The 15,625-nt window shown below is 35.0% G+C and overlaps 1 protein-coding gene across 2 annotated transcripts in view; it reads left to right on the plus strand.

The window, feature by feature from the left end:
• The window catches only part of TTN (titin), a 275,309-nt gene that overhangs the window by 123,384 nt on the left and 136,300 nt on the right, over positions 1–15,625 (plus strand). For both annotated transcript variants that reach the window (XM_045066923.1, XM_045066924.1), the window contains 26 exons: positions 126–209; positions 952–1,032; positions 1,324–1,539; positions 3,073–3,150; positions 3,369–3,443; positions 3,659–3,751; positions 4,500–4,577; positions 4,774–4,929; positions 5,144–5,227; positions 5,397–5,474; positions 5,950–6,033; positions 6,284–6,367; positions 6,578–6,652; positions 6,862–7,140; positions 7,470–7,553; positions 8,617–8,691; positions 8,858–8,941; positions 9,474–9,548; positions 10,196–10,288; positions 10,853–10,930; positions 12,028–12,096; positions 12,412–12,495; positions 12,624–12,917; positions 13,779–13,859; positions 14,642–14,719; positions 15,241–15,324. In XM_045066923.1, the coding sequence (XP_044922858.1) occupies positions 126–209; positions 952–1,032; positions 1,324–1,539; positions 3,073–3,150; positions 3,369–3,443; positions 3,659–3,751; positions 4,500–4,577; positions 4,774–4,929; positions 5,144–5,227; positions 5,397–5,474; positions 5,950–6,033; positions 6,284–6,367; positions 6,578–6,652; positions 6,862–7,140; positions 7,470–7,553; positions 8,617–8,691; positions 8,858–8,941; positions 9,474–9,548; positions 10,196–10,288; positions 10,853–10,930; positions 12,028–12,096; positions 12,412–12,495; positions 12,624–12,917; positions 13,779–13,859; positions 14,642–14,719; positions 15,241–15,324 (2,724 nt within the window). The remainder of the gene's footprint in view (positions 1–125; positions 210–951; positions 1,033–1,323; positions 1,540–3,072; positions 3,151–3,368; positions 3,444–3,658; positions 3,752–4,499; positions 4,578–4,773; positions 4,930–5,143; positions 5,228–5,396; positions 5,475–5,949; positions 6,034–6,283; positions 6,368–6,577; positions 6,653–6,861; positions 7,141–7,469; positions 7,554–8,616; positions 8,692–8,857; positions 8,942–9,473; positions 9,549–10,195; positions 10,289–10,852; positions 10,931–12,027; positions 12,097–12,411; positions 12,496–12,623; positions 12,918–13,778; positions 13,860–14,641; positions 14,720–15,240; positions 15,325–15,625) is intronic.

A 15,625-nucleotide genomic window follows, 5' to 3' on the forward strand; every position in this document is an offset into this window, starting at 1 on the left:
GTTGTTTTTTTTTATGTTTTAAATAATGAAAATGTCAAGTCCTTTATGTTTGGGTTACTATTAGAAAACTGCCTTTTGTGGTCTGAGTGAGGGGTAAATCCTTAAAGTGAAATCTATCTTTAAAGTGCCTGAGGAACCCAAGAGAGCTGTTCCAGAAGAAAAAATTCCAAAACTCAGACCTAAGAGAGAGGAGGAACCACCAACAAGAGGTATACTAACTTTTTCAAAAATCAAAATGAGCATGTAGGTATTGAAACTAGTCTAGTGGAATTGGAATCCTTGGAGAAAATAATTTAAATAACTTAAATTTAAATGACTTAAAATAAGTCATATGCATGTGCAATATCATATCAATCCAAAGCTCAACATTTCAGATACCAGAAAGTACTCTCTCTTCTTTTCCACAAAATTGTGAAGCTCCCCCAAATGTGTACTTTCCCTTAAAATGTACTTGTTTTCTAATATGTTATTATCTGTATACTAAACTCATCTGCCCAAAGGATTGTTTTGTGTGGCAATCTTTGATAAAATTAAATTTTTTTTAAATTCTGAGTTTTCTACATTGTGCCAGTGGAGTTTCTTGACACTACTTGAGAATTCAGATGAAGACACTGTTTATGGGACTAAAGTTTCTGTCCAAGGCTTGTTTGATAGTCTCTGTTGCTACTGTCTCATTGTCTTTTTGAACTCTCTTATAAATACTACTTGATCTTCCTAAAAACTTATTCAATATCTTTGAAGCCTTAAACAGGTTAGAAAAAAGTATTCTTCTGTATGTTAGACAGTGTTTATTTCCAAGTCTGTTGCTTTTTCTTGCCATGTAAATGAGAAGTGTGAATGATGAGCATGGTGATGGTTGTCTTTCTCTGTGGATTGTTCGTACACAGTATCTCTTAACATGTATATATTCAAGATCTCATAATTCACTTTTAATAATTACTCTTTTTAAAGTCACTGAATTCAGAAAAAGAGCTGTTAAAGAAGAAAAGGTATCCATTGAAGTTCCAAAAAGAGAAGCTCCTCCCGTGAAAGGTATGTTCTGCTTTCACCAAGTATTACACTGAAGCATGAAACTGCATAGCCCTTTGCCTGCTACTTCCCACCATTTATTGGCTTATTTTTGACTAAAGGCAGGAAATATAACATTTGAAATCATAAATAGCAAATGTACGCTCTGTCCTACCTTGACTGGGAAAAGACATTCAGGTTCTCCCATAACCAGTGCATGAATCCATCACATAAGAATGAAATCAACATTCATGGTCACCATCACCCCTAAATGAGCTTCAAGTAAAAAGCTGCCTGTTTTCAATATTATTCTAGAAGTAACCGTAACTGAAGAGAAGGAATGGTCTTATACCCGGGAAGAAGAAATCGTTTCAGTAGAACGGGAAGAGGAGTATGACGAGTATGAGGAGTATGATTATAAAGAATTTGAGGAGTATGAACCAACAGAAGAGTATGACCAATATGAAGAATATGAGGAACGCGAGTTTGAGCATTATGAAGAGCATAAAGAGCGTGAGGAGTATGTCACAGGTATGGGCAAGACTGCAAACCGGACATCACCTTAAATACACGCAGATTCCATTAGAGCAGGACAAACATTTGGGTGCCCAAAGAAATTTGCAAAGAGCTTTATTTCATTTGACAAATTCAGAATTTTTTTTCTTATATAACTTCTAGAAAAAAAACAACCCTCTATAAATCTTAAGGTTATCATTAGACTTACTGTTAGACTTTGGGAATTATCTATTTCCTCCCTCATTTTTGCTCAGACACAAAATAGCAAACTTCCCAGAGTTTGCTCTTCTTTCTCAAAAGGGTGACGAGCTTCTCTGCAAGTGCCTGTGATCATTCCAATACATGGAATGTCTGAATGTCTCTTATTCTAAAGTTTGTTATTATCAAGCATGATAGAAAAATACACTCTCTCTGGGTTCCCATCTTGAAAACCTGACAAAGACTGCTTCCAAAGTAAAGACAAACATGAAGGCTAACCTGAGCAGTTGTGTTCTGTCTAATGATAATCAAATTTGTAGGTGTACAATTTGGCTCCACATGATTCCTTTATTTAGTCAATAAGTTCCTACTGGAATTTTGAAATTAAGCAATGTTATTTCACTTAGCCAGTTTCTGACATTTCATAGCTTCACTTTGAGGACATTCTATGTGATTTTATAGGTAGCATTAAAAACCAATATTACATACAAGGAATAACACAGAGGGCCATAGGGTAAGGGAGGGAAAACTAAATGGGAAGAAATCAGAGAGGGAGACAAATCATGAGAGACTCTGGACTCCAGGAAACAAACTGAGGCTTTCAGAGGGGAGGGGGTTGGGGGATGAGATAACCAGGCGATGGGTATTAAGGAGGGCATGTATTGCATGGAGCACTGGGTGTTATACACAATAATGAATCATTGAAAGCACATCAGAAACTAAATATACTGGCCAATTGAACACAGTAATAAAAAAATAAATAAAATGGGGTGCCTGGGTGGCTCAGTCAGTTAAGCATCTGCCTTTGGCTCATGTCATGATCCCAGGGTCCTGGGATTGAGCCCTGTGTCGGGCTTTCTACTCAGTGGAGAGCCTGCTCTCCCTCTCCCTCTGCCTGCTGCTCCACCTACTTGTGCTTGCTCTCTATCTCTCTGTCAAATAAATAAATAAAAATCTTAAAAAAAAATAAATACAACATATAAAGAAAGGAAGACATCCCCCCGCCAAAAAAAACCCTAATGATATACTATAGGTTGGGTAATTGAACATAATAAATATATAAATAAAACTCAATATTATATAGAAAGAAGTTTTAACCATGATTTTTTCTACCCAAAGTGAAATGAGACTGTTAATATGGAGTAGAGAATTACAATGACCTAACTGAAGCAAAAAGGCAGCAGGAAAGGGTACTGTCAGCTTGTTTAGGGATTTAGACCTTATTCTACTTGGAACTGTGATTCTCACTCATCTCTAGAGGCTATGGCTACACTGTAAATAAAAGATAAATAAAGAAATAGAATTTGTTATTATGTTCTAAAGTCTGACATTATATACCTCTTTTTAAAGAACCCAAGAAGCCTCTCCCAGTAAAGCCTGTCCAAGAAGAACCAGTTCCCACAAAGCCAAAGGCCCCACCAACTAAAGGTAGAGTGAGCAAGACATTATGAGTCTGAGAGACCCGTGTCCCTACATGTCTGTCATACTATAAACACATGTTGAAGTGGCAGCGCACAAATTGTGTGTTTGGGATGTTGTGTTGTATTTCTTAACTTTTTGTGTTGTATTTCTTAACTTTTTGTTCTTATTACTCTTGAGACATATGGCTCAGGTTTTTAAAATCTGTTAATCTTGATATTTTAAAGTGCTGAAGAAAGTAGTCCCTAAAGAAAAAGTCCCAGTGCCCATTACCAAGAAACTCAAACCTCCACCACCCAAAGGTACATTGCAGAGTGATAACTAAAAAGAGAAACATCTTTATTACTCATGTTCTATAACATGTCTTTCTATCTTGTCTGCTGTTTTTTGTTTTTCCTGAATGTATTGTGGTCCTGATTCTTATATTTCATGGGGAGTTTTTTTCTGTGTGTATTTTTATGTGTATGGTATTTGTGTGATTGGTTTTAATGCTCTTCAATAATTAATATCTTTAAAGTGCCTGAAGAAGCAAAGAAACTTGTTGAGGAAAAAATACACATTTCAATTACCAAACGTGAAAAAGAGCAGGTGGCTGAGCCAGTTGCTAAAGGTATAATCATTTCCTTCCAAAATCGTGGTCTTTTACAATACCTCTTTTAAAATTAATGTAGCTATGTTTGCTTTGTTTCGTTGTTACATATGTCTTTGAAGTTAGTCATTAGGATTTGTTGGGCATAAAAATCTGTCAACATAGGATAAGAAGGTAATGCTACCTTCAAAAGAAAAAGTTATTTTTGAAATATATCCAGAGCCTATTACACAACAGCTGTGGCTACAATATAGATAAAATAGAATGCTTGGATTTAAAACTGGTGACCATTTGGTACATTCCTGACTTATCTAAATTCATGTAATGATATAACAATGTTGACCCCAGTTCAACAACTGTTTATGCATTCTGAAGTTATTTTGAAGGTTACAAAAAAAAAAAAAAGCCCTTGTCATTTTTTTTCTAACTATGAAGTAACTTCTCTGCCCTTTCAGAAAGTATACTTATTCAGAAGGAAATTTAGCTTTCAGTAAAGGATATTTCCTACAAGTAGAGATACATAAACATCATTTCACGTTTGGGTTCTGTTACTTCAAACTTATTTGTATATATCTGCATATATTTATCCCGGTGAGATTAAGAATCATTTTCAGGGAAAATATTAAAATTTTTTATTAATGAGCAGTTGTGTATCTATCATATGAGAGGCACTTGCAAAATTATTCTGTCTGCTCAAACTTTGACAAAGCAACCATTGCCTGGGCGGCCTGTTTCTGACAATAAAATATCCTTATACTTAAATTTCAAGTGCCTGTGAAGCCCAAGAGAGTTGTCACAGAAGAAAAAGTACTTGTTCCTAAAAAAGAAGTAACAGCACCTGTTAGAGGTACCTAATACCACTCTTTTTAATGTGTTGTTTGTCGACTTTGCTGTAAAATTCATGTGTAGCTCTATGTGTGAAGTTCTTCTCTGAGAAAGATAAACCCTATTCTTTCTTCTGTTACAAATGGCTGTGTTCCTACTGTGTCTTAATTTCATTGAGTCATCGGTAAATGTCAAACCTAAAGATAATCTCTTTAAAGTGCCAGTACCAAAAAGACGAGAGCAAGAAGAGATTGTCTTCGAAGAGGAAGTTGTAACTCAAGTAGAGGAGTATTTTGAAGAAGAAGAAGAGTACTTTCATGAAGAAGAGGAACTCATAACTGAAGAAGAAGTCATACCAGTGATACCAGTCAAAGGTAGATTAAATCTCCTACAAAGAGATACATAGTGGCATCTTTAGAATCTGGGTATCTAATTTAGTCAGATTCTGGGTTTTATTAGTACCAATGGCCAATTCTGCTTATTTTAGAAACACACACTTTTGATGCTGAAATATGATTTCTGTTATTGCCTTTCATAATTTCTATCTTGTATGCAACATTTCCAAAATTCTTAATAATATCTTTAAAGTGCCCGAAATACCCAAGAAACCTGTACCAGAAGAGAAGAAACCTGTTCCTGTTCCCCAAAAGAAGGAAGCCCCACCAGCAAAAGGTATAATCACCATTCATAATGTAGGCCTTAATCTGCATATAAATCATTCACTATCTTCTGAGTTCACAACCTTGTGTGTTGCTCTCTATTGTTAGAGGTGTTAATTGTGCTTTATACACATGTGTTGTTACCAGTAGTTAGAACTTACCAATAAACAATATCTTTAAAGTGCCTGAGATTCCTAAGAAGCCAGAGGAGAAAGTTCCTGTACCCATTCCTAAAAAAGAGAAGCCTCCACCAGCTAAAGGTACATCTCTTTATAATCCATCAGTGGGATAATGTGATAATTTACTCATATAGTAGAACTTGACGACCCCTATCTATTCTTTCCCCATGCCAATATTAACAAAACAAGGACCACCCAACTGGTTCTAGGAAGAGTTTACCATGTATTCATCTCGGATTTTTACCATCAAAGCATGCTGACGCTTAGTGCTTGGCTTTTACTCTTTAGTAGAACGTTCTTAAAATTCTTATTATAATACCAAAATGGGCAAAATCACTATTTGCCAGGCATTGTGTCTTGTCTCTATCACCAGTGTATGTTTTCTCAGTGTTCTCTATTTAAATTTGTGTGCATCTCCTGGCCTTTGTTTTGTGGCTATTATTCTTATCACTCTTAAAGGGTAAAATTGTATGTTGCTTCAGTAAAGTCCTAAAATTGCTGGATTCTTATCAATGGGTGGAAAATTTGACACTAATCCTACTTGATATCTTTAAAGTTCCTGAAGTGCCCAAGAAGCCAGTACCAGAGGAGAAAGTACCAGTACCAGTTCCTAAAAAGGTGGAAGCTCCACCTGCCAAAGGTACATGAACTCGCCAACACTTTTTTAATTCACATTTGCATACAAGTAAAAATTAACTGGTTCAATTCCGTGCTCTTTGGGGATGCTCTTTAATATCGCTTTATGGAAAAAAAGAAAGATTTTAAAGATAAAAACCTCCTTGAAATATCTTTGTCATACTTTTATTACTATGTCTTCATCTTTTTGAGACTATGCTTAACCTCAAAACTTTACATTGTATAACATTTTTTTCTAAAAAATTTCTTTAAAGTGCCAGAAGTGCCCAAGAAGCCTGTGCCTGAGAAGAAGGTGCCAGTTCCTGTTCCTAAGAAGGTAGAGGCTCCACCTGTAAAAGGTACATCATTTCATCATTCATGTACATGGGGGGGGGGCTTTCATTTTTATATATTCACATGCAAATCCCCCCATAACATTACAAGTTTAAAAATTGGCCTTATTATATAAATATTTAGTGATTTTGTAAATATTTAGTAATTATTTTCATATATATTGCTCTAAGACATATAAAAGAACACATATTTAAAGATCAATAATATTTTCAAAGTGCCAGAGGTACCCAAGAAGATCATCCCAGAAGAAAAGCCAATACCTATTTCGAAAAAAGCTCCACCACCCAAAGGTATATTAATCTCTAACAGAACCAAGGCAGAAAGGGAAACTAACTGGTCTTATGCAGCCTTGCTAATTACAATTAATGCTTCATGACCTTGAATCTGATGACAGTTGATGCCTCTATGATCACAGAATGCTTGCTTTTCATGTTTTCCCATTGTCATGAATAGTGTACATAAAAGTGACACTTGTACGATTGAATAAATATCTTTAAAGTGCCAAAGAAACAAGAGCCAGTTCCAGTTCCTGTAGCTCTACTTCGGGAAGAAGAAGTTCCATTTGAAGAGGAAGTTTTCCCTGAAGAGGAAGTTTACCCTGAGGAAGAAGAAGTTCCTCCTGAGGAAGAAGAAGTTGCTCCAGAGGAAGAAGAAGTTCCTCCTGAGGAAGAAGAAGTTCCTCCTGAGGAGGAAGAATTGATACCTGAGGAAGAAGTCGAACCCGAAGAAGAGGAAGTTCTTCCAGAAATTAAACCTAAGGTGCCAGTACCTGCACAAGGTATAGCAACTCTTCTTGGAGTCATCAAGGTCTCTTTTGTGTTGAATTCTGCCTTTCCATCTTTTTTTATTCATCTGCAGTTATATCTGTGTAATACTTCACTCTTTATGTTGTCTGTCTACTAAATCTGAGAAAGCATTCCAGACATGTGTGCCTTTATTATTGTGTCTGTCACATGTGTCTGTCTCTTGAAAATGATTTGGGTGTCTTCAAATTTCATAATATGAACTGTTATTTATTTGTTTGTGGTCTTATCTTCACTTGTCTTTTTGTTATATATATAGTACTGTGCATGTGATTTTTAATGTCTTAAAATGAATGTTTTTAAGTGCCTGAAGTGCCAAAGAAACCTGTACCTCAGAAGAAAGTCCCTGTTCCTGCTCCTAAAAAAGTGGAACCTCCACCACCCAAAGGTATACCTCCCCAAAGTGAATATGCATTCTTCATCCATAGCTTCATCAGAAAAATTATGGTGGAACTGGGGTTTAGGAGAAGTTAAATTTATAAAACAGTCACATTTTTCTTAAAATGTTCAGGAACACTGATATCCACTTTTCATTGGATGCAAAGCAGTATTCAAGAACAAAGATAAAAGGAAGTATTGTCCCCCAAATTGCCACAGAATTCTAACTAGTGACCTGTCATTTTAGTAAACTTCATAATTTTCGTATAGCTATTCTGCAGAGCTAAATTATCTCCACAAAAAGATACCTGAAAAATATAATGAATAAATTTTCCTAAATTTCATCCTTCAACTATTTATATGCTTTTATAACACCAAGATGAAAAAGGAAAAATGATGGGAGTGTTTATCAAAACACTGAGTAAATAGCTTATGCCTTCTGATACTTACATATAAATGGAAGCCCAGCAGGTTTTGATTTTAGCCTTAGCTTGATTCTTTGATGTATCATTCTGAGCAAGTCTTTCTGAGCCTCAGGGTTTTCTCCTATAAAATGGGGAGAATAATAGCAGTCCTTGTGGGCTCAGATATTATTGTGAGGATAAAATAAAGTAAGGTATGTGGAAGTGCTCTATCACTAAATGAATTATGCAGATCAGTTCATAGTATAGGATGAAGTCTACATATCTGTAACTGTATTTTCTGCCAAAGGTCATGTCATAATAAGCATAGTGCCTCTACCAGGTTAAATAGTCATATAATCAATATGGTAATATAATCAATCAGTCCTTTATTAGACTATAAGGATTCAGAATTACTTTATAGATAATGATTTAATAAATTACTGGTGACATTGAAATGGATGAAATGACAGCATCTGTCCTCTGATATTCAAGTAGGTTGCTGATCCCTCACTCTATAAAACCTATTTCTGTCATAACTGGGCTCCCGACATGCCCTATGTCTCTATCTTGAGCAACTCTTGCATGTGGTCTTTCTGTGTGTAAACTGCTTGTGCTCTCTCTTTTTTATTCCTCACAATAAATTCTTATCATGAAATGATGTCTTTAAAGTGCCTGAGGCTAAGAAGAAAGTACCAGAGAAGAAAGTGGTCATTCCTAAGAAAGAGGAGGCTCCTCCTGCCAAAGGTACTACCATTCCCAAGCCAATTAGACACCGCCATTTCTTTCTCTCACCTGTGAGAGTCAAAGTGTCCTCTTTCAGTATTTGTTAGTGTAACTTGTATTATTGCTATGTCTATGTCTCCATGTTTGTGCAACTTAAACTATAAAAAATAAAATAATATCTTTAAAGTGCCTGTGGTGCTTAAGAAACCTGAACCAGAAAAGAAAGTGCCTCCTCCTGGTCTTAAGAAAGCAGTGGCTCCTCCTGCCAAAGGTATATCACCCAAAAAAGGATGTGTTTGTTGTACCGATGTTGAACTGTGATGCTGTCCACACAGATGATCAACATAAACGTTTGTCTGCCTTGTATGGTCTGTCATTGCCATTCACCATTTGTGACTCTGAAGCGCCTGTGTTTGTGCTATGTCAGTTTTTCCGCTTTATGTGTTTTATGTTGATTCCCTATGTATGTTATGTCTAAAAAATAAAAACACTCAACTAATACATCTTTAAAGAGCTCAAAGTAACTAAGAAGCCAGGCCCTGAAGTATGCTTTGCTCTTCCCACAAAACTAGAGGCTCCAGCAGTAAAAGGCAGAATATCTCTTTAAGGGGCTCTTAGTCTTAAATCACAAACCTCTTTATTTTTGTTTCATTAATTGATTCTGTGAAATCTCCATGTTTCATCTTGTGCATGTGTGTCTTGATATTTACTCCCTTGTGTTGAAAAAAGGGGAAACTTGGTCTTTATGCACTCTTCATTGGTTCTTGCATTTTAAGTGCCTAAAACAATCAATATCTTTTAAGTTCCTGAGGTACCTAAAAAAGTAGAAGAAAGACGAATCATTCTCCCTGAAGAAGAGGAAGTTCTACCAGTTGAAGGTAGATGACTTTCTAAGAAAATAGATTTTCCAGATCATCATTGTCTTATCATTGTCTAGTACTAGAAGAAGGCAAATGCACATTTCGGTTCAGAAAATAAAGATATTCAGACTCTAAAAGAAATCCTCATTTACCTAATAGAAACTGGGCAGGCAAATTAAAATCAACTGACTTTCTTACATATTTAGCCAATTTGTCTGTCTCTTTGTTTGTTTCATTTTAATGGCAGTCTTTGAAAGGAAACTCCATTTGCTATGGGGAATTTTTCGTCAGATGACTTGGTTGGTAATAGTGGGATAAACCTGCCCAAGAAATTCCAGTTAAGTCTGAGTAGTTGACACAGAAAATGTAATGTCTACCCCTAACTGAATATTTGCCTTCCAACAAGTCCACCTCCATTAAAAATAGTAATAATAATAATTTCAACTAAATTCTCTGACATCTTTTCTAATTCTGAAATTCTGAGAAGGTCCTAAGATATTTTGAGGACTCAGTAGATTGTTTTCAAGAACTAGTGAGTTTGTACATGCATCAGAAAGGCTGAGCTATGAATTACCTATATTTAAGACAACCTCCATTTTCAGATATACCCTCCTAGTCTAATATTTAAAAGAATTATAATTTACAAAATAATAATCTTTTTAAAGTGTATGAGGAGCCAGAAGAGCCTATTCCAGAAGAAGAGATCACTGAAGAACCACCTAGCATAGAAGAAGTTGAGGAAGAGGCGCCACCTAGAGGTACAGCTGCTTTTAGGAGTTAGACATTTAAAATCTATCGTGGTCCAAATCTTTCTCAAAATAAGTCAAAGTCTGATATTTCTCAATATACTTTTCTTACATCTTACTAATGACAAATTAATGATCAGTAAGTAATGGTACCTGAAGGACCCCACCCAGCTTTTCTACTGCATCTCTAATATAATTCTTGTATTATTGGCACTAGAAATTTTCCTAGCTAGACCCTATTGTAACACTTTCTCCTAGTTTCTAATTTTTAATTTCTATTCAGTATTAAAGTGGGTGAAAATCTATTTCTGTGTTGTTTACTTTTTAGAATAATTCTTAGCCTATCATTCCTGAAGACTGTGACAAGTTTTGTATAACTGATCCTACATTTGCTAATAGGATTAAGAAGTAATAGCCTTCCACTTTTAGAGTCACTGCTGCAAATGTATTATCATCATTTAGGTTGCTAATATCTTTTAAAAATAAGTCAATGTTTTGTGTTATTTTTTGCATCTATGGGTGCTATTATGTTCATTGCATGTCCTTTTTCAAAATATCCATATAATATCTTTGAAGTGCCTGAAGTGGTTAAGAAAGCAGTACCTGAAGCTCCTACTCCTGTTCCTAAAAAAGCAGAGGCACCACCAGCTAAAGGTATAGCAAATCTCAGTTAATAATGTCTTTTTTTAAAAAAATATTTCTTTTATTTTTATTTGACAGAGAGAGAGAGAGAGATCGCAAGTAGGCAGAGAGGCAGGCAGAGAGAGGGGGTGGGGGAAGCAGGCTCCCCGCTGAGCAGAGAGCCTGATGTGTGGCTCGATCCCAGGACCCCAAGATCAAGACTTGAGCTGAAGGCAGAGGCTTAACCTACTGAGCCACCCAGGCATCCCTAATAATGTCTTTAAATTCCAGTTAACATTCTTTAAAAAAAAAAAACAAAATCAGAAACTTCTTCTTTGATTGCTTTCTTAGAATCATTTACGTAGCAAACTTTCATATCTTTAACCTGTTTTGGAATCTTAAGTGATGATTATGTTACTGGATGGCTGTGTATATATGAATTATTCTGGATGCTTCTCATTCTAAACAGCTGAGACTTCTAATGTAAATGAGTACATCTCTCTACGCTTATATACGTAACAATAGACCCTTCTTCCCCGCATTCCATTCATGAATTTTATTACATTATATAGAGTTTTCCCATGTTATTATAATTATGTATACTATATTATAGGGGAAAAAATCTGTTCTAATGCTTGGGATGTCAACTATTTTAAAGAACCTCATGTCCTTTCTAATATTTGGCCTAAGCATTTAAGGTTATTACAAAATGCCTTTGCTTCCTAGTTAGGTTACTACTTCAGGAGTGCTCTTAACAGATAAGCTATGCTCTCCCTATCACAGCTGGCCTCCCCCACCCCCCATATAAAATAGTACTCAGGGAAGAGGACACCTCTGTTAAGGCTTAAGTACTCTGTTATGGTAATCACTTCAAAACAATCTTCATCAAATTAAAAATACTAGAAGTAGGCCCAATATTGGTAATCCTTGCTATTTAAAAAGAATAGAACAGCACATGCCTTCATCTTATCTAGTGAGCACAACTAAGTGAATTGGGAAAATATCTTTATTGTCTGTAAAGTGGTGTCCAGTAGTAGAATGACTTCTTACACTTTAATTATTATAAAGATGTTGTTTTATTTTCATTATTTAGTATTATTAGCTAACTGAAATGCCTAATATCTTTAAAGTGCCAAAGAAGGTTCCTGAGGAAAAAATACCTGTTCCTGTTCAGAAAAAAGAGCCACCTCCAGCCAAAGGTACCTATTCTGTTTTAAACCTGAATTTCCTGTTAATAGTTTTTCGTTAAGATTTTTATGTTTGGGGTACCTGGCTGGCTTGCTCAGTAGAGCATGTGATTATTGATCTCATGGTCATGAGTTCAAACCCCACAATGGGTGTGGAGTCTACTTAAAAAATAAAAATTTTTAAAAATTTAAAAATTTTTTAAATTTAAAACTTAAAGAAAAAAAGGTTTTTATGTTTAATGTCTCTGTGTCTTGACTGTTTAGATGTCTTTGGTCTATGAAAACTTGCTCTTGATAGTCCTAAATACTAAAACTATATCTTTAAAGTGCCTGAAAAGAAAGTCCCAGAAAGGAAAATCGCAGAAAAGAAAGTCCCTGTGCCTAAAAAAGAAGCTGCTCCCCCAGCTAAAGGTATTTTTGGAAAGATCTTTTCTGTGTCTTCACATATTATTGCATGATGAAAGCCTTTTTTTTTTTTTTCCATCTTCATTTCCTCTGTGTTTGAAAAAACAAATTTCTTAAAGTAGATGCTCTTTCAGGGAGGACCATCGTTGAAGAAAAAATATCAGTTGCCTTCCACAAAGAGGAGGTAGTAAGAGAGAGAACGGAATTAGAAGTAGTAGAAACACCAGTGGAAGTGCTTGAGGAAGAAGAGTTCCATGAAGTTCAAGAATATTTTGAAGAAGAAGAGTTCCATGAAGTAGAAGAATTCATCAAAGTAGAACAACCTAGAGTTGAAGAAGTACACAGGGCTGAAGAGGTCCATAGGGTAATAGAAGTTTTAGAGACAGAAGAAGTGGAAGTATACGAAAAACCCAAAGCTCCACCTAAAGGTATAGGTGAATTCTGTTGCTATAACAAATTGCTATACCTTGCTCTAACTCACTTTTTTTTTTTTAAGTGCATTTCATGCCCAGTTTGGAAAACTAGAAACCCACTGACTTTCCAAGTTAAACTCATGGAATGCTTTAAGCATGAGCTTCAGCTATTTGATACGAAGATTAATATGGAGTAGAGATTAACCTTACAGTGTATAATTTTAGCAGACAAGATAATGGTATTTGACACCTACTTATCTAACGGGCTCACTTGTATGAATTTATAGATTCTTTCTTGAACCCAGCTAAGAATGATTGTTACATGATTGTTACAGGTGCCAAAATATCTGACCAGTGTCATCAGTTGAGTGAAATAGAAGCTACTCAGTTCACTGAGAAATTTACATGTTCAGGCAAAACAACCATTGCTTTGTTAACATGAGTCAGCTGTTCACAAACTGATCATTGCTTATCAAAAGCTTCTGCATTTTATGATATTTTAATTAGAGAAATAACATTAAGGAAGCAAATGAAGCATTGGTAACACTACCTGCTTTCTAGTTTTGTTTTGTGGGGTTTTTTTTAGGATAAAGTATGATACATAAAATTCTCTTCGGTACCATTCCAGATCTTGCACAAATTAATATGTGTGTGATATGAAGGAATATGTATGTGTGCATGTGTGCTTACTATTCATAGTAAATCTACCATATAGATGAAATTTAGCAAAATTGTGTCTCTCTTGGAAGTGTGATATAAATTCAAAAAATATAAGTAGAGAAAGCATTTATGAGCCCACACTGGACTAACTTTATTGGAAGTACTCCCTAATACTTCAAGAACTTATTCTAAATCAAAACACCAATATCTTTGAAGGGCCTGAAATATCTGAGAAAATCATCCCTCCAAAAAAACCACCCACTAAAGTTGTTCCTCGAAAAGAGCCACCAGCTAAAGGTATTTCATTAGTGAAAAACTACTTACCTTATTATATGTGCAGCAGCACCTTGATTGCATTAAATGTTTCTGTTCTTGATGTTTTTCTTCTGTGTTTTGTGTTTTTGGAATTTCTAAAACAAACTAATATCTTTAAAAGCATTGAGGGGCCAAAGGAAGTTCTACCAAAAGAGAAAGTCAATATGGTCATACCCAAAGCAAATATCCTTATTAATCAAATAGTGCACCTAGGTTTCCTTCTTTGGTACTTTTTTATTGTATATTCACTAACATGCTTATTGATAAATCCATGTTTTCCTATTAATTCTTAATTTTAATCACCTAATAATAATAAATACATAGTGACTATGTGTTTAATGTCCCCGCTATGTTCATTTTGGGGAACGTCTTGAATTTTACAATAGAAATAAGAAAAACATCTGATAAATAATATATACTTATATCTTTAAAGTTCTTGAATTATTTAAGAACATTATCACTGAAGAGAAAGCACCAACTATTCACCAAAACAAGCGGAAGTAGCCCCAGCAGAAGGTGTCTTACTAATTTTTCTTATCAAGTTCTTACAATTCTAACATGGGAAATTCTTCTGAATTTCTGTTGTCATATTTGTTATCAATATTCAACTCATTTTAGTACTGTAATATATTTGATAAAGTGATCGTTCTGTTTCCTCTTATGACCATGTCATGTTTTGTGTTTACATTTTTATTACATTATGCTTGTTACAAATCTTTATGAATGTTTAAAAGTAAAAGAAATTATTACTATTATCTTTAAAGTACCTGAAGTGACCAAGAAAATTGTGGTAGAAGAAAAAGTACGTGTTCCTGAAGAGCCCAAATTTCCACCAGCTAAAGGTACCTGTCTTTGCTGAATCACCACTAATATAAAAATCCCCTCTTATTCACTTACAATGGAGCAGAGAGAGGGGGAGATCCTTCCCCCTTCAATGCCACAATAGAGCTTAATTATGCAAACTTCAATTTATGTTCTATAACATAGTCCTCCCTTTTTGACGATCCTCTGGAAACAAAGGCATCAACCTAAAAGTTGTTACTGTTTTTGTTGATCTTCTTGATATTGACCCCCTCAACTTCTTTTCAAAAATAATTTATTTCGGAAGCTATTGTCAAGGAGCTTTGGAAACAAACATTCCAGATAACAATAGAAAATGATGCTATACCCCAAGGACAAAGTATTTTTAATAAGACAAATCAAGAACTCATCAACAAGGCAATCTAGAGAGATGCGTTGACTGTGTGTTTAGCTGGCTTATGATTTTGGAATTCTTGCCATTCTTCTTGTTAGATCCCCTTTTTGTCTTGATATTTTACATCCAATTATGATATTTTTAAAAACAAAATAAATATCTTTAAAGCACCTGAAGTACCTAAGAAAATTGTTCCAGAAGAAAGGGTTCATGAAGCTGTTCCTAAAAAGCCTGAAGTTCCACCAACTAAAGGTATACACTGAAACTAATCATGACATGAAATGACTCTTTGTTTAGTTATTCATGGTTTAAAGTAAATGTGTGTGATGTTAAATCCTTGTATTTTGCTTCTTTATATTCTTAGTATACTTGTTATTTATAACAGTTAATATACTAATATCTTTAAAGTTCCTGAGGTGCCTAAGAAAAGTATTCAAGAAGAAAAATCTCTTTCTGAAGACACAACGATATACAGTGAGTGCAGAAAAATTGGTGGTTCTCTTTGGTTTCATTTGTGTTTGTCTCCATAGCTTTTAAAAATAAGTATACTAAT

Source organism: Mustela putorius, unplaced genomic scaffold (assembly GCF_011764305.1).
Source record: "Mustela putorius furo isolate JIRA1106 unplaced genomic scaffold, ASM1176430v1.1 tig00003869_pilon_pilon_pilon, whole genome shotgun sequence".
NCBI classification, from domain to species: Eukaryota; Metazoa; Chordata; class Mammalia; order Carnivora; family Mustelidae; genus Mustela; species Mustela putorius.